Below are 22676 nucleotides of genomic sequence, written 5' to 3' on the forward strand. Positions count from 1 at the left end.
GTTAGCAGCAGAGATCTCCAGACAGGAAGCTGTACCGCAGACTGGCAGAATAGGAAGATCTAGAGAGCAGAGATGGCAGTTCCTCCCTACATTTAAGTAGGCTTTGGGTTTTGTACTCATGATTTAACAGATACCTTTTTCTTTATGCAGGGCTGTAATCGAAGTACAAGATGGCAAAAACCAGCCATAGCAACTATGTCCTTCAGCAGCTAAACAAGCAAAGAGAGTGGGGCTTTCTGTGCGACTGCTGCATCGCTATCGATGATATTTATTTTCAAGCACATAAAGCAGTCCTTGCTGCCTGCAGCGCCTATTTTAGGATGTTTTTTATGAACCATCAAAACACTACAGCCCAGCTGAATCTAAGCAACATGAAGATTAGCGCTGAATGCTTTGATCTTATTTTACAGTTCATGTATTTAGGAAAAATTATGACAGCCCCTGCCAATTTTGAGCAATTTAAAGTGGCCATGAACTATTTACAGCTATATAATGTACCTGAGTGTCTAGAAGATATACAGGATACAGACTCATCTAGTTTAAAATGTTCATCTCCTGCTTCTAGCACCCAGACTAGTAAAATGATATTTGGTGTGAGAATGTATGAAGACGCACTTGCTAGAAATGGCAGTGAAGCAAACAGGTGGGGCATGGAGCCGCCAAGTTCAACGGTAAATACATCCCATAACAAAGAGCCTGACGAAGAAGCTTTGCAGCTCAACAGCTTCCCTGAGCAACTGTTTGATGTCTGCAAAAAAAGCACCACGTCCAAATTCTCTCACACGAAAGAGCGCGTGTCACACTCGCGCCGGTTTGGAAGGAGCTTCACCTGCGACAGCTGCGGGTTTAGTTTTAGCTGTGAAAAGCTACTGGATGAGCATGTGTTAACATGCACCAACAGGCATTCCTACCAAAGTGCCAGGTACTACAGTGCTGAGAAAATGGACTTTAGTGAAAAGAACTCTACTTCTAAAATGATCTCCACACAAACAGAAAAATACAAGGGGGACTCAAGCCATGCTGTGGACGATTCTTCATCTCCCGTGTCAAACATCACGAGCAGAAAAAGCAGCACAGTTGCCTCTGAGACATCAGGTGAAGAAGGAAGTAGAGCTTCTGAGAGGAAGAGGATTATCATCAAGGTGGAGCCAGAGGACAATCCTACAGATGAGCTGAAGGATTTTAATATTATTAAGGTGGCAGATAAAGACTGCAATGAGTCTTCTGACAATGATGACCTGGATGATGAACAGGAAGAGCCGCTTTACAGATACTATGTCGAGGAAGAGATGAGAGAGAAGAGAAATGCTCGGAAGACTCTAAAACCTCGTTTATCCATGGATGAGGATGAAAGAAAGTGTTTGAAAAGTCCACGGCACCTTAACAGCAAGGCTTCTTCAGTGCAGGAAGATGTGGAGAATGCTCCCTGTGAACTTTGTGGGCTAACAATCACTGAGGAAGATTTGTCCTCTCATTATTTATCCAAACACATAGAAAATATATGTGCTTGTGGCAAGTGTGGTCAAATACTGGTGAAAGGCAAGCAGCTACAGGATCATGCCCAGACCTGTGGAGAACCCCAGGATCTGACCATGAACGGGATCAGAAATTCTGAGGAGAAAATGGACTTGGAAGAGAACCCCGAGGAGCAGTCAGAAATAAGGGACATGATGTTTGCCGAGATGCTAGAGGACTTCAGGGACAGTCACTTCCAAATGAACAGCCTTCAGAAAAACCAGTTATACAAGCATTCTGCCTGTCCTTTCCGATGCCCTAATTGCGGCCAGCGTTTTGATACTGAAAACCTAGTGGTTGAACATATGTCAAACTGCCTGGAGCAAGATCTGTTCAAGAACTCCATGTTGGAAGAGAATGAGAGGGATCACAGACGTAAGCATTTCTGCAACCTTTGCGGGAAAGGATTTTATCAGCGTTGCCACTTGCGGGAACACTATACCGTTCATACCAAGGAAAAACAGTTTGTTTGTCAGACATGTGGGAAGCAGTTCTTAAGAGAGCGCCAGTTGCGGCTCCACAATGATATGCACAAAGGCATGGCCAGGTATGTCTGTTCCATTTGTGATCAAGGAAACTTCCGAAAACATGACCATGTACGGCATATGATATCTCACTTATCAGCTGGAGAGACTATATGCCAGGTCTGCTTTCAGATATTCCCAAATAATGAGCAACTGGAGCAGCACAGGGATGTTCATCTGTATACATGTGGAGTATGTGGAGCAAAATTTAATTTGAGGAAAGATATGAGATCTCACTATAATGCCAAGCATTTGAAAAGAACATAAGCATAAACATACTGTTAAAGCATTAAGTTGGCAGCAGAGAGAACACCAAAGCAAAGCATAAGTATAGTAAAAAATCTGAAAAGGAAAAAAAAAATTTGAAAATAAGTCTCTTTTTTATTATTTTTTTAAGACCCTCCTAACCATAGGTGTCTATCTAGGCTCATTAAGTATAAAGCTTTGAAAAGCATAATGTGTTTAATTACTACATTTTCACTGTTTCCTAATACCAGTTTCTGTTCTTAATTTTATTGTTTTACTACGTAGATATACAAATCATTATTTTTAAACTGTAGATTAAAAGCACAATGTTACCCCTTCACTGACTGCTATTAAACAGTTCTCGGATCCATGTCCGTAAGATGAGTGCTTTAATATTTCCATGTGTTGTTTCTTCATGTGAAAATTTTAGATCCCAGCGATTAATGTGCAAGAGCATAATTGTTCATAATCCCCAAATTAATTTTTGAAATGAAAAAAAAAAAAAGAAAAAAAACAAACCCCAAACCAGCAATGCCAAGAAATAATCCTTTGGTCCTCTGACTCTGCTGCAGGGGCAGAGCTGGCTGTCCTGGTTCCCTGCTTCTTGGCTTTGTTGGAAGGTGCATCCCAGGGGTGTGAGCACATAGGCTCAGTTAAACCTCACAGGCTCGGGCTGGTATGCACAAGGGGGAAGGGACTTAATGACTGTCGGGATAACTGAGGGGTTCCAGCACAGTGGTCATTTTCCAGATGGGAAGTCCTAGCAGAACTGTACAACTGATGTTGGCCTTTCTTTCACTGTCTGTACCTCTGTGGGTATATTTAACTTGCTTATCCTAACATACAAGGGAGGAGTGGCTGTGGTGGGTTGCTAGGAATGCAGCATGGCCATGTGCACTGAAGACTGCATTTTCAGCCTAGCTGGGAACTGTGCCTTGCTGCTTGTGTTGGAAAGTTAAAAGCAGGATGGGTGTGAAGATAGTCCCATTGCTTGGGACCTTAGGGTTTTTTTGTTTCTTGTTTTCATGACACTTTATGAATGTTCTGTTTTTCAACAAGAATATAACAAGAAAAGACTACAGAGTTTGCTTAATAAATGTAAAGATACTTTATGCCTTTTAAGATTCCTTTCTGATTCTAGCAGAGCCCTAATCTATGCAGCTTGTCTCTTAATTGAATTTAAAAATCTTACTAAGTACCAGCTGACACCAATTCAGTGAGGCACTTTGGCCTTTGAGAGAGCAACTGGCTTTGACTCTTAGGCACCAGCTGTCTAAACCTTTGTTAAGTGTGTGATTTGTGATGGGGTGGAGGAAAGGATCCTAATACGTAATCGTGGAAAAAACAATTAAAAAATAAAACCTAGTTGTACTTTCTCCCAGCAGATCTCACTTTATCAAAGAGGGTGGTAAATGCTATTTCCCACTGAGCTATGGAGGGAGGAAAGTAATTTAGATCAGCAATTAAGGCAGTTGGATTAGATGATCATTGCAGGTCCCTTCCAACTGAAATATTCTATCACCTCATGTGCCAGTGGTGGGGTTGAGAATATGAGCCAGGAGCTGACGGTCTAGTCCAGGGCTTTCACGTGCTTGTTTCTGTCAGAGTTGAGTTTCATTCCTTGTTTCTTGGGGATTATGAGGGGTATCAAGTTTTAATTTTAGACTATTCAGAGACGTGAATACAGTTCAGAATCCCCACTTTAACTGTTAAAATTAGTGTGAGTTGCCTTGCATTTATTCAGTTTTAAATGTGCATTAGGATTTCTCTTGGTTGGCAGACGTGCATTTCTGCAGTGATGGAGAAGGCTCCCCCACCAGCCCTTGGTCCTGAGCCAGCAGCTGCTCCAAGGCACCAACTGCTTTGGGTGCAGTTTAGTGGGCTTTTAGTGTTTTGCTTACCTGCTCAGTCCTTTGTTTTCCTGTATGATGCTGAAGCCAACCGAGTCCTCAATAGCACTGGGGCCAAAAGTGCACAGGCACGCATACACTCCAGTACTCCAGAGCTGGGGGGTTCATACACTGCACACAGTGACTCTCTGACATGCAGGTTATCTCTCACAGTATCAGCTGGATTGGGAAAAGCAGTCAAGGGAAGTGAAGGAGAACTGGAAAGCACTGGGGCAGCTGGCAGGAGGGTCTTGTGGCATTGGAGGAGTGGGAAGACTGAGTGGGAGAAGAGATCCTGAGTGTGAGGGAGTGGCAAAGGCAGGCAGGCAGGATTAGAGCAATGCAGTGGGAAGCAAATCCCAAAGGTGGTGTGGAGCGGGTGGCTGGAGGAGTGGATGAAATGTCCCGCCTGTGAGACCAGGGTGAGGATGACTCAGCTTGGCTGGGGAGCTGTGGGCCTGAGCCATGAGCTCACGAACGCGGGTTGCGTACCAAGCACGGCCGGCCCCGCTGCCCACAGCTCTGCAGGGGCACAGCACAGCCCAGATTAAAGACCTTGTTGAAAAGCAGGAGGTGACCTCTGCGATGTAAGGGATCAGTCCTGAATTCAGTGAAGGGCTAGGGGTGATTTATGGAGCCTCCTGCTCAGGATCAGGAGCCCTTGTTTACAGCCTATTGGTCTGAACTTGACCTAAACATGCTTCTTAAAAAATTTGACTTTCTAGTGTAAGTAGACCTGCCAACTACAGAAGTTAAATGGAGAAAATGGGAATGATGGTATTTACGTGTATTATCTAAGTTTATAAACACCCTGAGTACCTCTGTTTTTCAGTTATAAGATGTGTTGTAGTAGCCTTTCAAAGTAAAGTTTGTTAAACCTTTCCAACTGAACTTGAATTGATGTTTTTTCCTGTTCTAGTGGAACAAAACCCAGTGCCTTGGAGTTCACACGTATTAAAGTCCATGCTAAGGCTCACAAAGAGCCTGAATTGCACTGCAGGGAAGCTTAAGAGTGGATCTATTTACATGTAGGCAGAGAAAATTAGAATGACTGAAGTAGCCTGAGCAGTGATCAAGGGGAGTATAGGAGAACATAAACAAGTCAGCCTGGCTTGCAAGTAGATGGGTATTTACATAGATGAGTATTTAAGGTGACATGTAAAAGTGTGCAGGGGAACAGCATGGGACTGTTAGGGAAAAGGCCTGGAGTGACAGGAGGAATTTGGCTGCTGTGAAAGGGGAGAAGGTCTGGGTGCTGAGGCAGCCTGGGGCTGGCTGCTCCTGAATGTTCTCCCCAGAATGGGACAACATCTGCAGGAGAGTGAAATAATGGTGTTTCAGTGGTCCTACCATGACAAAAATGATTTAATGTGGAGACAGAACAAAAGCAGACATGGAAAAAAAATCAACATCAGTTATCCTATAAGTTTTGCTGTTACTTGAAAGATAGTGAACGGGAAGCAAAAATATTTTATTTAAGAGTTCTTTTCCTCTAATTTATACTTTCCTGTTGCCATAACATTGTTCCTTTGAATCTCCTTAGTGAATGTTAGCGTGTAAAAGCACTTAAGGATCTTTAAAACTGGAGGTGCAAGCATTGCACAAGGCGTAGCCAGAAAGGAAAAGATTTGCTGGATGCCCTAAGTTATATTTTAAAGTGATTTGCTATTCTTATTTTTGGAGGACCTCTCTGTGTTCTGTTGTTTTTCTCATTTTGGCAGTGCTACGGGCCGCAATCCTAAGAATTTCTAAGTGGCTAGTCTAGCTCCTAGCTTTCAAGATTTACTGGAAGTTTTAAAAAGAGGGAATTCATGAAAACACCTGGTATGAGCTTTAAAATATCACAAAAGCTGTTGAGCTTATTTTTCAGTATCAGAGGAGATGTTTAAAATGTTAATGTATATATATACTTGTAAATGCTTCCTGCTGACTTGTTAGTTCAAAGAGTATTTACATTTGTGTATAATGTTATTTGTAGCCAACAGGTCTGTGGAGAAATCTTGATTTCAATAAATAGACTATCATGGAATTCTAAGAATTTATGCTTTAATTAGGGGACTTCTCTATTTAATATTTTCAGTTGATGTAAAACATATAATTTAGCATATTTTTTATTCAAAGCTGAAAACAGAAAATATATTGCCCTGGCGAATATATTAAAAATACATTGTTATAAAAGTGAATAGTTTGACTACACGATTGTATTTGAATATTCTAGTGCTAAACCATCAAGAGTTTTGGAGCTATTGGTGAGGACACGAATTTGCTCCTGGAGGCAATGCCACCTTGAGCCCTGGCAGCCCTTTACTTCTCCCCATTAGTTTCAGCTCTCCTCTCCCCTGTGTGCCACCCTTTCCATTGTCAAAAAGCACGTATCTATGTAGCTTCACAATGAACTGAATCAAGCAACGGGCTTTTTTCTATTCCCTGTGGGGCTGGTTTTTGGCTGGATCAGTTCCCCGCTGTGCTTCCCTCTCCATCTCTGTGTCAGATCTTGTGCAAGCACTATAGAAGGGGTGGCACAAGGGGAGGAATGAGTAGCTCGGAGGGGGCTTGTTCGCTTAAACGAGCTGCACCAGTACTCAGAGCATGTCCCAAATTTAACTCGGTCTCTGTCTCCCCCAAGCATCCTCTGGGAAGCTGAACTCTTTACATTCATCTTCTATTTCCTGATAAGGAAAAAGGCAGCCCAACCTCTTACAAATGAGACACATCTCTGCTATCTGCCCTCTTTTTGAGAACTGGAAACCTTCCTGCGTTCAGCTCATCCCACAAATATGCTCTGGAACTTTCTTAGTGTTTCTTGAAGCAGACTGGGTAGTGCTCCGTGCCACTGGGTTTGTGTGGTTGGCCTGGCCCAAGGCCAGGAATGAGCTGGGCCCCTTGTCTGGCCAAACACCAAGGAATGGCTCCCACCTTCCTCTGGCCTTCCTGCCCTCCAGCTGTGGGCCCAGATGCAGCTGTGGAGCTCCTCTGTTGCCCTGTGCCCCTCACTGCTTTTCACAGTAAGAGGAGACAGTCGTCTCATTTTTGGTCTAATGCTGAAAGCTCAGGGTAATTCCGTGTGTAAGTTTAGCTGATGCTGGCAGTATCTGTTACTATCCCTGTGTACTTCTGACTTTTAAGTGCTTCTCAATCTCAGAGAGTTAAAAATCAAATCTTCTGACTTCCCTAATTCTCAGCTGGTTTGATGCTTGTTGCAGACTTAAAGACCTACAAGATGAAGCATGACTAATTTGACTTCATAAAGTCTGCTGAAGGCTAGAAATTAGGAACATGTTTTCAAAAGCTGACATTTCTGTAGTTCTCAGCTATAAACCAGTTTTCTGTATTTTCTTCCAGCTTCCAAAAAACTCCTAAAATGTTGCTGTGCAGTGTATTCTTGAGACGTGTGAGTAGGCTGAGATTTTGTAGGGGAAAGATGCCAAAAATCAGGACACATTTTATAAATTAAGTGTCTTTTGCTACTTTTACAGCCACTTCCACAATTCTGGAATTAATTGTGATTTGATTTTTTTAATGCAGAAAGACAAACCTTAATTTGTAACAGGGCAGCAGAGCTCATGACTCAGGAATCACTTCATCATGACTATAAATATTCAGCCCTGAAACAAACAGCCCATGTTCCTTTTCATGTACTTGAATGACCAGTGCCAACTTCATAGGAGAAATGCTATCAGATCTTTATTTGGGTTATTTTTGCCCTCAAATATCTTACAGGGTGGGGATTTTTAAATTAATTTAAGACATAAGAAAACCATGTTGTGCATCATGCTTTTAGAGAAACTGCTTTCAGTAATTCACGCCGATTCCCCATGTAAGAGTGGTTGGAAATGTGTTTTTAAAGTTTCATATTAATGTATTAAAAGGAATATAACAGAATTGTGAAATGAGAAATCCTCAGATAGTCCAAGGCCAGGCTTTGACTGTTTCTTTTGTGTAGCCAGCATGGCACACCTCACCCCACCAACCCCGAGGTTCAGACGTGGTCAGGATCTTTGATTCTCTTGCGAGAAAATGAAAAGGTTTAATCTTTTCCTGTGCCTTCTGGCATACTAAAAACCAGAGTAAATCTTCCTGCAGCTACAACCACAAAAACAATGCTGCATCTAGAATTTCCGGTGGGAGAAAAAAAAAAGAAATAGTTCAAGAACTTCCCTCTCTGACAAAGTCCTGCTGCATTTATTGTTTTCACTCAAACTCAAGTGTGATTTGCATCAGTGAGATTTTGGGGTGTACTTTCTTTTGTTTGCAAATAAGACGTGATTTCACATAAATATATCTTGTAGTTCTGTAGACATCCCTGACAGGGAATGAGAGCATCCTTTACAGGCCTCTAAATCCTGGAAGCTGTGTAGATTATAGGAAATCCACTGGAAATTGGGACTGTTGTAAATCCTTGGTTTCTCAACTTGTCTGTCAGGCAAAGTGCCACCAGTGTCAGCAATTGCCAAGGTCTCTGCAGCAGCCGTGATGCCAACACAAAAGATACAAAAATCAGTCTTTCCCCCTCTCTTCTCCCCCATCTCCCCTGATGACAAGGTTACTATTTTAAAAACACATCCTTTTGGCTCTTCTATTTGCCTTCTGTTTTAGAAATGGGAAGATTTGCTTTCTTCCTGTTTTAAAGCAATGACTAGGGCTAAGAAGTTGCCTTTTTTAATAGTCCTCACATGTTCAGTTGAACTACACACCTCAGTAATACCTGTTCTCTCCTTTTTAGGTAACCATCCCACTGCGGGTGGTCACCAGAGGGACTTCTGCTTCTGACTCCCCAGAAAATGAATGGGAGAAATAACATACTGTCCTTCTCTCCATGGCAAAAGCCCCAAAGAGCATGAAAGTTTGTGGAAATGCAGATAAGCTGGCTAAAAATAGAGTTTGCTGAATACCATAAATTGCTTTTGGTTTTGGCAGCAGATACACCAGACTTCTGGTATCAGTTACGCTCCTCATACACAAGTTGTTGTTAGGGCTTTTATTTAGGATGCTAAAGGTGGTGCCCTGGTTTCTTCCCTGCCTGTGGGTTTCCTACTGGTACCTACCGGTACAGAGTCCCAGCTTCCAAACTACTGAGGTTCTGGTTTCTAGCTATTGGTTATTGAATTACTTACGCAAATCAGAAACATTTTAAGAGATAAAATCTAAAGTATCCCTCCTTTAGGAAAAGGATAGATACAGTAATATTGTAGGAAGAGGAAATACAGGGTCGGATCTGGTGAAACTGATGAAGAAATTATCCTACAGCTCAGGATAGAGCTCAGATGTCTGAACTACATTGTTATCAGGTGGATTTAGTAGAAGTTGTGTACACTTACATATGCTGTAAAATATGACACTTAATAGTCTGCATGCCTGGAAGTCTGAGGGTTAGCCCCACCTAGTCTGCTTTCAGACAGATTGTGTTTCACTTAGATTTTACTGGCCATTGCTGACACGGTCAGTTCTGCCAGAAAAGACAGAGGTCCTTATGCAGAGTAACTTAAAAACTGGCAAATAACTCAGTCAAGACACAAGAGATTTTACAGTAATTGTTACAGTTCTTTCAGTTTTAGTTTGCTGTGCAAAGAGTTAAATAGTTCAAAGGCAGTTTCCTTTGGAGAATGTTTATTTGATCAAGTTCAGTGTGGCTTAGACCCCAAATAGCAATACCAGCTTCAAACAGAGCACTACTATGAGAGAAGGAATAGCCTGTGGCCTTCCAGGCCTCACAAGCTATGTTGGTTTGTTACACAGAGTCAAAACAAAGATGTGCCTTAGAACAGATATACATTAACTCAATGTATTTCACACACCACATCTTTTATCTCCCATCTGCTTCTCTCCCTGGTCCTTTGGGCTGTGACAAAATCACTGAGATCCTGGATGAACTACAGACTCCTCAGTGAAAAGCATATATGATGTGATTGGACCATCCAAGCTACTTAAATTGTTAGAGAACATTAGAGGAGCTACTGCTCCTGTTTACTAAGTCTGAAGTATCCTTTGGATTTTGGAACAGTGCTTATCTTTGCTTCTTGGTTCCCTTTACATTGCAGGAAGCAGGGTGAAGAAGAACCCAGTGGGTGCTTCTCTTAGATGGAGCCTGGAAGATCAGTCTGAGGGGTCTTGTTGTTTTGTTTTTTCAGGTCCTTAGCTGGCTGAATCTTCAGACTTCTAATAAATGCACTAGGCCTTATACAAGCATTATTAATGCATGATGAGATACACCAAGTTCAGCCACTGAACGTAAGAGTGGAACCCATGCAGATGCTGTTAGCACAGGAACCTGGTATCGGGCCAAATCTGGAGAGTTATCTTTGATCTGTCTCCAGATCCTCCTTTTATTTGTAAACATCCAGCTAATCACAGACTTCCTCTGACTTTGATGAAGTGGAAGGAGCCGCATCCTCTGTAACCTCTGGGAAGGGCTGGAATTCTGCAGACGCTCAGAATGCGGGGATGGGGGTTCCGGCGCCATCTCGTGGCATCCAAGGGCTGGAATGCTTCAGTTTGCCGGGAAGAGGGTGAAGCAGATCCTCCCGGCAGCTGTGCATCCCCAAACAGCTCCTGTGCTTCGGGAAGCTGGGCGATTTTAAGGTCTGCGAGGAGGGCACAACGTTTTATCGCTAATCTCCCTTCCTGTGGGCTACAGGCTCTCGGCAATGCCAGGAGCTCTGTGTGTGCTACACCCCACCCCACCACAGTTGGCACTGATTAGCAGCGTTTCTGCTGTCTCATCGGAAAAATGTGATTTAATACTCACAGGCAGCCCACCTTCCCGCACTCAGAGGTGGTCCCACACAGCACAGCCGATGTATTTGAGGGTGGTGGTGGAATGGAGCTCAGTCGAGTGTGTGAGTTGTGTATGGTCTGCAAATGACAGAGATCTTGGACTGCAAAGTGCAGGCCAGCATGGTAATGAACAGCAATGTTAAACACTGATGTTGCCTAGGGAAAAACAGTGCTCACAGGCTTACTGTAGTTAGAACAGCTTTTTTTCTCCTTTGTTAATTTCCAAAACAAGAAAAAAAGGTACTTCCTGACCTCTGAGCTAGTCATGTAAGAGTTACTGTGCAATAACAGCACCAGTCCAGTGAATTGCCCTCCAAGATTTTATGAATGTGTTAGGCAGACACATGGCCCTGCTGCCAGAACCAGCAGTACTTTGAAGGTAGCACTTTGCCCAAGACCTGCTTCCCCGGTTCATATTGCCCTCATGGCACAAAACAAAAGCCTTTTTGCCCACCATAAGTGTGTGACATGGCACAGAGGGCAGGTAAAATACCAGACAAGCCTGGGCCTGGCACATGCAGTGAGTGAGGGCCTGGCCACGGTGCACACCGAGGTGTGGAGCATTACTCGAGGCTTTCCTCTCAGAGGTGTGCCAGGAAATTCAGCCCTGAGCTGGCCTTGAGGATGCTCTGGCAGGTAAGTAATGCAAAGAGCTGCTAAACCTGGTGTCATGTGCAGCTTCCGCAGTGTAGACACAACCACTTGTGGCAGCCAGGGCTGCCACAGTCGCATAGAAACACCGAGTGTAAATTATCCAGAAGCGGCACAATCATATGAGTTACTAGTTAACTCAACAATCCAAGGTGCAAAAATATACTTTGTACAATGTGATTTACGCATTCAAAGAAAGAAGTCAAGTGTACAAAAAAAACCTCAACAACGCTGAATATTGTCCTCAAAAGTTACATCCATGCATTTTCAATTTCTTGATTGTTCGTATTGGGCACAAAGCTGCTCATATTTGTCATGAATTAGTGTGGTTGAAAGAGACTTACAGAAATTGTAAATATTTATATAATTTATCTGCATTTAACCTAAAATTAGAATGTGGGGTGTGTGTGGGTGTGGGTGTGTGTGTCAAGTAAATACGTAAGTTACCTCTTAGTTAGGCAAGATAAAAAAACCCACAACCAAAAATAGAGTCAAATATGAAGCAGTAAGAAGTATTCCAGAGTGGAGGTGTTCCAAGCTATGAGTGGCTGAGGGGAAATAATACTCGTGCAATTTTTTGAGCATCCACTAAGCCAAGCCATAAGCCACTGCTGGAAAGTAACACATACAGTATGAAAAATAACTTCTGGGAGGTTTGGGAAGTGAAGTCTTTTCTTCAGCAAATCTGTAGCTGTTTTGAAAACAGAAGGCAAAGGAAAAAGAAGCAAAAGTTTCTGAAACAAGATGACAACTTTGTTTAAGGTTGTGTTCTGGTGGGCTAGGGGTTGAAGGAAATGTATGGCTTTTAAAAAGAGTTCCTGACTGTGGTGGGTGCTCTGAATATAACTGAAGGATGGGTATTTAGAGCAAAACCACACATGGTGAGGTGGGAGGGACCACATCATGCTAGCAAATACAGTACTGCAGTGCGGGCTTCTGACTTTTAATATTTTTCTTGCATTTCTTTTCTGCATGGCAGTAGTGAAATAGGGACTTCTAAGCTTCTGAACAACTGAGAGAACCAGATTTGGAGAAGACATGAGGAAGAACTGGTCGGCAAAAGATTTCATAAAAACTCAGAACCTCGTGTGCCAGATCTGACTTGGCACCACCTTTGCTTTTTTGACATACTGCAGCAGTCGCAAAAGGCACCAAAGCAGTCAAATTAGAACATGCAGTAAAAGTTGTTTTGGACTCTTCTATGTATTATAAATCTTACTTCCTTGTGACTATTACTTACACCTGTAAAAAACAAATTTGAAGTCTTTCATGGAGCAGACAGCCAAAAGAGGCAGATGCCAGGTGTTAAGGGCTGCACTGAAATGAATTTACAGAATTTCTATTCACACGCTGGAGTGCTCCTTTTCTGAAACAAGGCTTCTTAGAGTTGCTGTCAAAAACTGTTTAGATTTTTTTAGTTCAAACATTACAAGTGTATACTCATGTACAATGCTAAACTATCAAGTATTTAAAAAGAAAAAAAGAAAAAGGGGTGAAAAAAAAAAACTTAAAAACTGAGGACAGAGGGTCCCTGAGGAAGGACAGGATGGTGAGAGAGATCCAGCTGACTTGATTTCCCCTGCTGCCATGATCATCATTTGCAAGCTGAAGAGGACCTTCCATGGAGCACAGTGCTTGCATGTGGAGAGTAAAGAAATGGTGCTCTGGTCTTATAAAAAGAGTCATGAAAATTTTTTACCAACAAGGAGATGAGTAAATGTGAAATAATCTTCACAGGGCACAGGGTGCACCTTTTTCTGGAGCTAAGCCTTGCAAAAGCTTGAAGAAGAGAATCAGGCGTTCACGTTCAGATTTGAACATTTTAGGAATACTAATGTTTCCAGCTAAATTAATGGGAGGGAAAAAACCCTAACCAAAAACCCAATAAGGCAGTAAATGTTCCAAATTAGGGCAAGCATGAATTATAAAAATATTAATTTCTTTTGCTTCCCTCAGACAACAGTGGATCTATTTAAGACATGTAAGCAGACTAAACATGCTGATTATATTCTGCTGTAGTTACGCATCTTACTAATTCTACTCATGATTATAAAAGGATGTTTCATTGTTCACTATAACTGTTATCTCAAGAAGAGTCTGTCTATAATTTTATTTATAATTGGCATCATTTTCATTACTGTTGTTACAAAGTGTGTACAATATTGTCTGTATTGCAGCTTGTATAGGGCATGTGTCTGTGCTTGCTTTACTCTTTTTGAGTTTATAAAGTTGCTATACAAATGCAAGAAAAGATGTTCAGATATTTTTGAATGTGGTTGCTTAATCTAATTACATAGCCCCCAATGTTTCAGCATATAGATGTTGAAGGAATCAGCTCTATTAACACATAACACCTTAAACATTAATGTAGGTATTTTAAAAGCCTTCAGTGCAGCACTGAAATGCTGACACTTCAGTCCCAGGAGCAAAGGGGAGGATGGTGAATATCTGGGCAAAGCTGGATACCACTGGGGACTCTGCAGGGAGAAGGCACAATATAGCTGGGATATCTAATAGTAAATGGGATGTCCTTTCTATAGAAAACATGAAGGACCTTCAGAGTAGACTACCACAAAGTAGACCACCACAAAGAGGAGAGAAGAGAATCCATTTATAGCATTGCCTTCAACAGTATACAAAGTGTAGGACATCTAGAACAGGCTGTGACTGTTCTGTAACTTAGCAATTACTTCTAGTCCATGTAGAGTATCAGTAAAGACATTCCAGGTTAGTTATCATCATCTTTAAAGCTTATTCTGTGCTTTGCGACAGTATCTTTAATAAAAAACTCTTACAAATCTGCTTATTATTCTCATTTAATTCCATCTTATACCTGAGTTAATAACAGTCCTGGCAACAGGGTTAAGTTCCAGTTACCACCTGCTTCATCAGCTCCTGTGTTTTTCCCATTCACCTGCTAATGACAAGAGGGAAAACAGAGATGAATAAATATCAAATAATCATAGAAATGAGAAAACAACAGAAATTCATAGCATGCTACAGCAGTTCAATTATTATAAAAATTGTTCACACTAAGCATATCAGTAGATCTGAGAGATTAATCACTTACTGATCTCTGAGTATGAAGTATTGGTCTTTGCCTGAGTTTACAGTACACCATTTATCTTGTTTAAGTTCAGCATAATTTTCCAGCTTTACAGTTATTGCCAATAATTACAGTATTTTGTTTAACTCCATCACAACAATTCTAGATAAAATTCTCTGTTTTCATTTATTTACACCCTGGACCATACAGAGTATCCTTTTAATATCTTCAAACAAGACCAAGCAGAGTTCAGGTACATTAACAGATAAGATTAGAATGCAGCATAATCCTGGCAAGGTGCAGAGGGAATCTGAAAACATATTATTTAATAAGAACAAGTGCAAGCTGGAGCCATTATCTGTGCAAGTAAAGGAACAGCTGCTTAATTTCATAGAATCCTAGAATGGTTTGGGTTGGAAGGGACCTTAAAGATCATCTACTTCCAGCCCCCCTGCCATGGGCAGGGACACCTTCCACCAGACCAGGCTGCTCAAAGCTCCATCCAACCTGGCCTTGAACAATCCCAGGGATGGGGCAGCCACAGCTGCTCTGGGCAACCTGTGCCAGGGCCTCAGCACTCTCACAGTAAAGATTCTTAATATCTAAATTAAATCTACCCTGTCAATTTCCATTGAAAAGAATTAATGCATTACTTTGGATCACATTCTGAAAATTAATCTCCAACATCATGATGTTGCAAATAAAGGTAAAAACTGAAATGCAGAAACTGGAGTATCATTGTTCCTTCATGACCACTAAGGCAAGAGCTGGTAACATCTCCAGTTCTGAGCATAGCACTTGAAAACTAAGAAACAAGGTGCATGCAGAGAATCCAGGAGAAAGCAGTGAATGTCTGGAAACTGAGAAGACTTTGCTCTCGAGCACAGGTTGCATGATTTTAAGTTATTTTACAGAAGAGATGGTGGAGGGAAAACACAATGATTTTCATGTATAAAATCTGGTTGCAAAGAAAAATGGCACAATTGTTTCTCGTATCCACAGTCAATATGAATAAAAATAATTGCCTTAAATTGCAAGAAAGGAGATCTTGGTTAAACACAAAATGGGACTAAATGATCTGTTGAGATCCTTTTCTGATCTGATTCTGTGATTACTGGAAAATGTTCTGCTTCAAGTCACTTGCTTAGGACTGTCAGTAGAACAAGAAAAGGAGGCTGCAGTTAAAGGAATAGAGAACTGACTGCCTAAAATGCATAGCACACCAGTTTATCTAGTTAGCACTAGTGATACTAACTTCAGCTTTTAATCATGCCTCAGCAAACTGTCAGTAGTCTATGTAAATAAACATGCTTAAAAATCACTTAATTATAAAATAATTGTTCCTTGAAGCATCAAGCATTAGTTTAATCAGTGTTGACAGCTTCCATGATTTTATTGAGTCTAATCAATCTGAGGTAGCCTGGTTTCAGTTGTGAGATGGTGTAATGAGCTATTTTATTTATTAAAAAAAAATTAGATCTGCAAATTACATGGAAAATCCTAAAAGTGTAATCTGAACATATGGTAAAGATGAAAAAACCAGAAGGTGAATAAAGCCACATATGTTTTTTAAACTCATAATTTTAAACTAGGTTTATAATTTTAGGAGATCTGACTCATGATTTTTGAATTCCTGGTTTGGCAGTATGAAATTACAGTGCCCTATATTCTGCTGTTCTGAATATTTCCATAGTACTGATCATGCATTTGTGTAATTTGCCAAAAACATGTTATACAGGATTTGCAGAACTTTATTTGTTACTCACAAAACAAAGGAGCACTTATTTAAGTAAGATGATGTCTTGTGGCTGCCCTTTAAATTAACAAGCAGCAGCTGTGCACAAAACCGGGCGGTATATAAATACAAAGTAAGTTATGTAGTTCCCCCCACATACACTATGGTTTCTAATGCAACCCCTTGTCAGAAGAATCTTGTCATTTTATACACTGGTAGTTCTTGTCTGAATTCCAAGTACCAGACATACGTTCACAAATGTAAACGAGATGAAGAATTTCAGTGATGAAAAGGTATTGTGGCAAAGTATTACTTGATCTTAGAATAGCAGTTGCTTATACTTTTCTGAAGTGATTGGTGTATTATAAAGTAATCCATTCTCACTGATACAATCTGATCTATGCAATTTTTGGGATAGTTTTACAAGGGAAATGGGTATTAGGGAAATGGATACGACGGAAATGGATACCAGAATTTAAGGTCTAAGGTCTTCTGACTGCTAAACCTGAAAAAATCATTCATTGCATTTCAGCTTTATCTTAATGATCCAAGCAGCTGATGTCTGATCGAACTGTAACTTGGGTTCAGTCCTATTTTTATACTACATTGCCTCATGAAACACATGGGGAAAAAAATCTTCCTTTTATCAAGATAAAGATAAGGGTTGAGTTCTCAGTTCTGCTCCAGATACTGAGCTCTTGCTTCACTGAAGAAATCTAAATACCATCTTCATTTCTGGTTGGGTGGTGTAATGGAGAATAGCCTACAGTGTATTACATAATGCTGCCAAACAGGAGACATGGGTGCATAATCGATCCTGAACACAAATAAATGGATCAGAAAGAGGCCTGCCACTTCCAGAGGTGCTGAATTGCTGCTCTGGAAGTTGCTGTGAAAATAGGGCTTACAGATTCAGGATGGGAGAATAACAGTGAATGTTTTGTTAAAGGGAAAATCCGACTTGTGCTGAAGTCCTCCCCATAAAGCTCACTCTTTAATTTCAGAACCAGTTGGTTTGGCTCACCTGCATCATGACTGCTTATGAAGCAACATAAAAGGGAATCATGTGGCTCTTCCCATATGAGAGGATGACTGCATGGATGAGTTGGTTCACAAACTGCTGACAAAAAGCAGGCTGGTAATAGCTCTGCTGAGAAGAGAGAATAAGTCTAATGAGGTTTTAGAGGTTGCTCCCTCTCATTAGACTGGACTTTCTCTAAGGACATCAGTAAGAGGTGATGGCAAGAGCATCACGTGGACTTCTGACTGATTAGGAATGAAAGCTTAAAAAGCAGCTGGGACCTAGGCATATCATTGTACAGAAGAAAACAGCACCTGCGTGCCCAGCTGGAAAAGAAATACTTCTGCAACAGCCTTAATGAAATATTTGGTAGCCTCAGTCCATAGACCTTTGGATTTTTCCTAAGGATGTCTCTACACCAGTAGCATTAAAATGGTGTCTCAAGCATTCCTCCAAGAGCTTTTCCCAAGATTTACTACAGCAAAACGATTCAAATCATGGAATAAACAGGACTGAGGGAGTATTCTGAGGGTGAGCAGTAATCCAGTCAATGCAAACACCTCTTTAGCAAGTTATCAGCACATCTGTGTATCAGCTCAGCCATATCAGGGCCACACTAGTTATTGGGCCAAGGAAACCCCAAAGAAGTTTTGTCTGGAGCTGTTGTACATATTTTGTGCCTGGGCTGATAAAACATACAGTTAAAAGCTTTGGGCTAAATAAATGAAATGTCACTTCTAAATCGGATAAACCTTGTTAGATTACAGCTATAGTTAAATGAGACATCAGATTAATTTTGCTGAAAAGACTGTTTATTGTGCCAATCAATATTGTGTTATTTCCTACCCCATTTGTTCTCTCCATTTACTGTTTCTATACATATGTTTTTGAGGCAGGAGTCTTCTTTTTACTCTGGAATAACAGGGTCTGAGTTTGTCCTGCAAACAGGGTTCTTGTGCATTATTAGTGTTCCTAAGGGACAGTCCTCACAAGGATACAAATAATAAACAACATCAACTTTTCAGCTGAAACAGAATTTATTATCCACCTCCCTGTGTATTGCTCTGGCATTTCTCCCTGTTCCACATAATACAATCAACTGAATGAAGTGGCAGTGAATTACAGGAAGAGATGGTTTAGTGATGAATCAGTTACTGGTCTAACTACAAGAGAAACCGACACCCTTCCCATCAAGCAAATATGCACACAGGATACACAGAGCAGCTCCTGTAGGCAGGGACAGCTGATGGTTCGCATTTTCCATTGACTTCTTTCGGACTTCTCAAAGGTCAGAACCCGTGTGAAAAAAAAGACCTGGATCTGTGGAAGAATAATAGTTATTTAAGCACATACAATATGTATGGCTAGAAATTCAGGCTCTTCCATCACAAAACTACACACATACTGCACAGAAGAGGTGGAGTCTTCATGTCATGTAAAAAAGGCTTTGAAAAATACACTAATGGAAACAAGGATGTTTTTGAACAGGAGTTACAGTGCCTGTAATAATTGTGTGAATACAAATCACTCTGGGAAAAGCTGTAACACATTTTCTGTGAGGCCAGCTTCTACTGCTGAAGGCTGGGGACAAAACTAATGAAAGATGATTTAAGTACATAGCGACTTTAATTATTCTCTCACATGACTCCTGAAGTCTATGGATAGCAAACTTTTAGCAACCCTTTTAAAGGAGCTAAAAAGGAGCTACTCACTAAGCCACCCTGTACAAAAAAAATATAAGGATGGTATTTTGCCCTCTTTACTAGAACAGGAATATTTTGAGGTGTCTCAGAATAAGGAGGCATAATTTGGAGGAACCACAGCAGATTTCAAGGTCTAATATATTTTCATCAAAGCACTTTTCCTAGCTCCGAGTTAATAGCTCCATAGCTTTTACTAAACGTAGGCGTGACGCCATCTCACATTAGCACAACAGACAAGAATTTGGAGGCGGTTCAAGAATGGTCACCACGCAGGAACACGCAGCAACAGGGCCCCCGAAGCCCCACTGGTGCCATTCCCTGAGTTCTGGTGCCGGGGCAGGAGGGGACAGCCCAGTGCCATTCCCTGACTTCTGATGTGGCGACAGGAGGGGAGAACACGGTGCCACTCCCTGAGTTTTTGGTACCGGGACACACACGGGGCGGGGGTGTTGTCAGCTCGCCAAGTTCGGGCGAAATAAGGCTAAACACGGGCTCGGCGGGACTTTCCCTCAGGCACTTTCCCGCTCGGAGGTGTGTGAGGGGAGGCAATCCGCCATGACAGCTCGGGGGTCGCCGTGGCGGCGGCGGGGTGGCGGCCGTTCCTCTCTGTCAGTCGGGGGGGAGCTTGAAGGGACGTGTGTGTCTGTGTCAGGGAAGGAGGGCGAAATTTCTGCCGCCCTGCGACCAAATAAGGGTAAATTCCCCAGCGCCGGGCTGAGCGCTCAGGAATTACAAACACGGTGCGGCACGAGCGGCCGCGAACCCACAGCCCCCACACCCTCCGGCTCCGAGCGGGCGGAGCGCGGGGGCGTCCCGTAGCAACCGCACAGCCCCGCCCCGCCGGCCCGCCCCCTCCTGCTATTGGACAGCGCTGATGTCAATCTCCGGCATGACATCATGTCAGCTGGAACTTTCTAGGTGAGGTTCGCGGCGGGGGCGGGGCGAGCGGACAGCAAGAGCGCGGATTGGCCGAGCGCGATGGCGCACGAGAAAAACCCGGAAGAGTCTCGGCCCCCGGGAGGGCGCTCGCGGTTCTGATTGGCCAGACCGTTGGGGGCGGGCAGCACCCGGCGGCTCGCGGGGGCGATTGGCCAGAAGACTGTTCGAGGGGCGTTCGGATTGGCCGTCAGGGTTCTGGCAGCTTCCAGAAGCGGCAGCGGCGAGTATAAAACGGGCGGCGGCGGCGCAAGCCGAGCATATCGCGCCGCGGCGGCAGCGGGAGCGGGCGGGGAGGACACGGGCGAACAGCAGCACAGAGAGCCGACACCATGTCTGCCAAAGGGCCGGCGATCGGCATCGACCTGGGCACCACATACTCCTGCGTCGGTGTCTTCCAGCATGGCAAAGTGGAGATCATCGCCAATGACCAGGGTAACCGCACCACACCCAGCTATGTGGCGTTCACCGATACAGAGCGCCTCATTGGGGATGCTGCCAAGAACCAGGTCGCTATGAACCCCACCAACACCATCTTTGATGCCAAGCGCCTCATCGGCCGCAAGTATGACGACCCCACCGTGCAGTCGGACATGAAGCACTGGCCTTTCCGTGTGGTGAATGAGGGTGGCAAGCCCAAGGTGCAGGTGGAGTACAAGGGGGAGATGAAGACCTTCTTCCCAGAGGAGATCAGCTCCATGGTGCTCACCAAGATGAAGGAGATTGCGGAGGCCTATCTGGGGTGCAAGGTGCAGAATGCTGTCATCACAGTCCCGGCGTACTTCAATGACTCCCAGCGCCAGGCCACCAAGGACGCTGGCACCATCACTGGCCTCAATGTGATGCGTATCATCAACGAGCCCACTGCAGCTGCTATTGCCTATGGCCTGGACAAGAAAGGAACCAGGGCTGGAGAGAAGAACGTGCTCATCTTTGACTTGGGAGGGGGCACTTTTGATGTGTCTATCCTTACCATTGAGGACGGGATCTTTGAGGTAAAGTCCACAGCTGGGGACACCCATTTGGGTGGGGAGGACTTTGACAACCGCATGGTGAACCACTTTGTGGAAGAATTCAAGCGCAAGCACAAGCGTGACATCGCTGGCAACAAGCGAGCGGTGAGGCGGCTGCGCACGGCTTGTGAGAGGGCAAAGCGCACTCTCAGCTCCTCCACGCAGGCCAGCATTGAGATTGACTCTCTCTTTGAGGGCATTGACTTCTACACTTCCATTACTCGTGCCCGTTTTGAGGAGCTCAATGCTGACCTTTTCCGTGGCACCCTGGAGCCAGTGGAGAAGGCTCTGCGTGATGCCAAGCTCGACAAGGGCCAGATCCAGGAGATCGTGCTGGTGGGTGGCTCTACTCGGATCCCCAAGATCCAGAAGCTGCTACAGGATTTCTTCAATGGCAAGGAGCTCAACAAGAGCATCAACCCCGATGAGGCTGTGGCTTATGGCGCTGCCGTACAAGCAGCTATCCTCATGGGAGACAAGTCTGAAAACGTCCAGGATCTGCTGCTGTTGGATGTCACCCCTCTGTCCCTGGGTATCGAGACGGCTGGAGGAGTGATGACTGCTCTCATCAAACGCAACACCACCATCCCCACCAAACAAACTCAGACCTTCACCACCTACTCAGACAACCAGAGCAGCGTCCTGGTCCAGGTGTACGAGGGTGAGAGGGCTATGACAAGGGATAACAACTTACTGGGCAAGTTTGACCTAACAGGTATCCCCCCAGCACCCCGGGGAGTCCCCCAGATCGAGGTCACTTTTGACATCGATGCCAACGGTATCCTGAACGTCAGCGCTGTGGACAAGAGCACGGGTAAGGAGAACAAGATCACCATCACCAATGACAAAGGTCGCCTCAGCAAGGATGACATTGACCGTATGGTGCAAGAAGCAGAGAAGTACAAAGCAGAGGATGAAGCTAACCGGGATCGGGTGGCAGCCAAGAACTCCCTCGAGTCCTACACTTACAACATGAAGCAGACAGTGGAGGATGATAAATTGAAGGGAAAGATCAGTGACCAGGACAAGCAGAGAGTGCTCGACAAGTGCAAGGAGGTGGTCTCTTGGCTCGATCGCAACCAGATGGCTGAGAAGGAAGAGTACGAGCACAAGCAGAAAGAGCTGGAGAAACTCTGCAACCCGATCGTCACAAAATTGTACCGGGGAGATGGAGGGGCTGGGGCAGGCGGCTCCGGCGGCCCCACCATCGAAGAAGTAGATTAAAGAGGACTGAAGTATAGACTGGTTTATGGACAGTCACTCCATTCTTTGCTTTGTTTTTTTTTCTAACGTTTAAAGAAAACGTCCTTGCCGATAACAGAGTTTATTCTGTTGGGTGTGTATAAAGGCAGATCTGTCAGCTTGGTTTTGATAAGAGGGAAGGCACGTCCTGCTTTATAAGGTTAGTAATAGACAAATTTTGTTAATTCAGATACAGCTGTTTTTACTCTGGATGTTTGTCTCTGTTTCTTCTAAAGTAACCACTTGACTGTTGCAGTTGAAAAGTTCCAAGTTATGCATGAAAACCTTTACAGAAGATAAAAAAAAATTTGCCAAATTTGGCTTCTGGAAATTTTGGTAATAAATAAAATGTATTAAAAGCATAAATCTATCCTTTTTCTC

At 43.3% G+C, this 22676-nt stretch overlaps 2 protein-coding genes across 6 annotated transcripts in view; both read left to right on the plus strand.

Moving 5' to 3' along the window:
- ZBTB1 (zinc finger and BTB domain containing 1) overlaps window positions 1–19016 on the plus strand; it is a 28485-nt gene extending 9469 nt beyond the window's left edge. For 3 of the 5 annotated variants that reach the window (XM_032110816.1, XM_032110817.1, XM_032110818.1), the window contains exon 2: window positions 151–8338. In XM_032110816.1, the coding sequence (XP_031966707.1) occupies window positions 171–2306 (2136 nt within the window). In that variant the 5' untranslated portion in view covers window positions 151–170 and the 3' untranslated portion in view covers window positions 2307–8338. Of the gene's footprint in view, window positions 1–150; window positions 8339–12578; window positions 14402–17384 lie in introns of those variants that run through there. The other 2 variants (XM_032110820.1, XM_032110819.1) reach the window with 2 other exon arrangements.
- Window positions 19017–20141: 1125 nt separating this feature from the next.
- Window positions 20142–22665, plus strand: HSPA2 (heat shock protein family A (Hsp70) member 2). Its single transcript, XM_032110821.1, has one exon. It carries the CDS (start codon window positions 20373–20375, stop codon window positions 22275–22277), a length of 1905 nt encoding a protein of 634 aa, XP_031966712.1. The 5' UTR covers window positions 20142–20372; the 3' UTR covers window positions 22278–22665.
- Window positions 22666–22676: the final 11 nt, after the last annotated feature.

This window comes from Corvus moneduloides, chromosome 6 (genome assembly GCF_009650955.1).
Source record: "Corvus moneduloides isolate bCorMon1 chromosome 6, bCorMon1.pri, whole genome shotgun sequence".
NCBI lineage: Eukaryota > Metazoa > Chordata > Aves > Passeriformes > Corvidae > Corvus > Corvus moneduloides.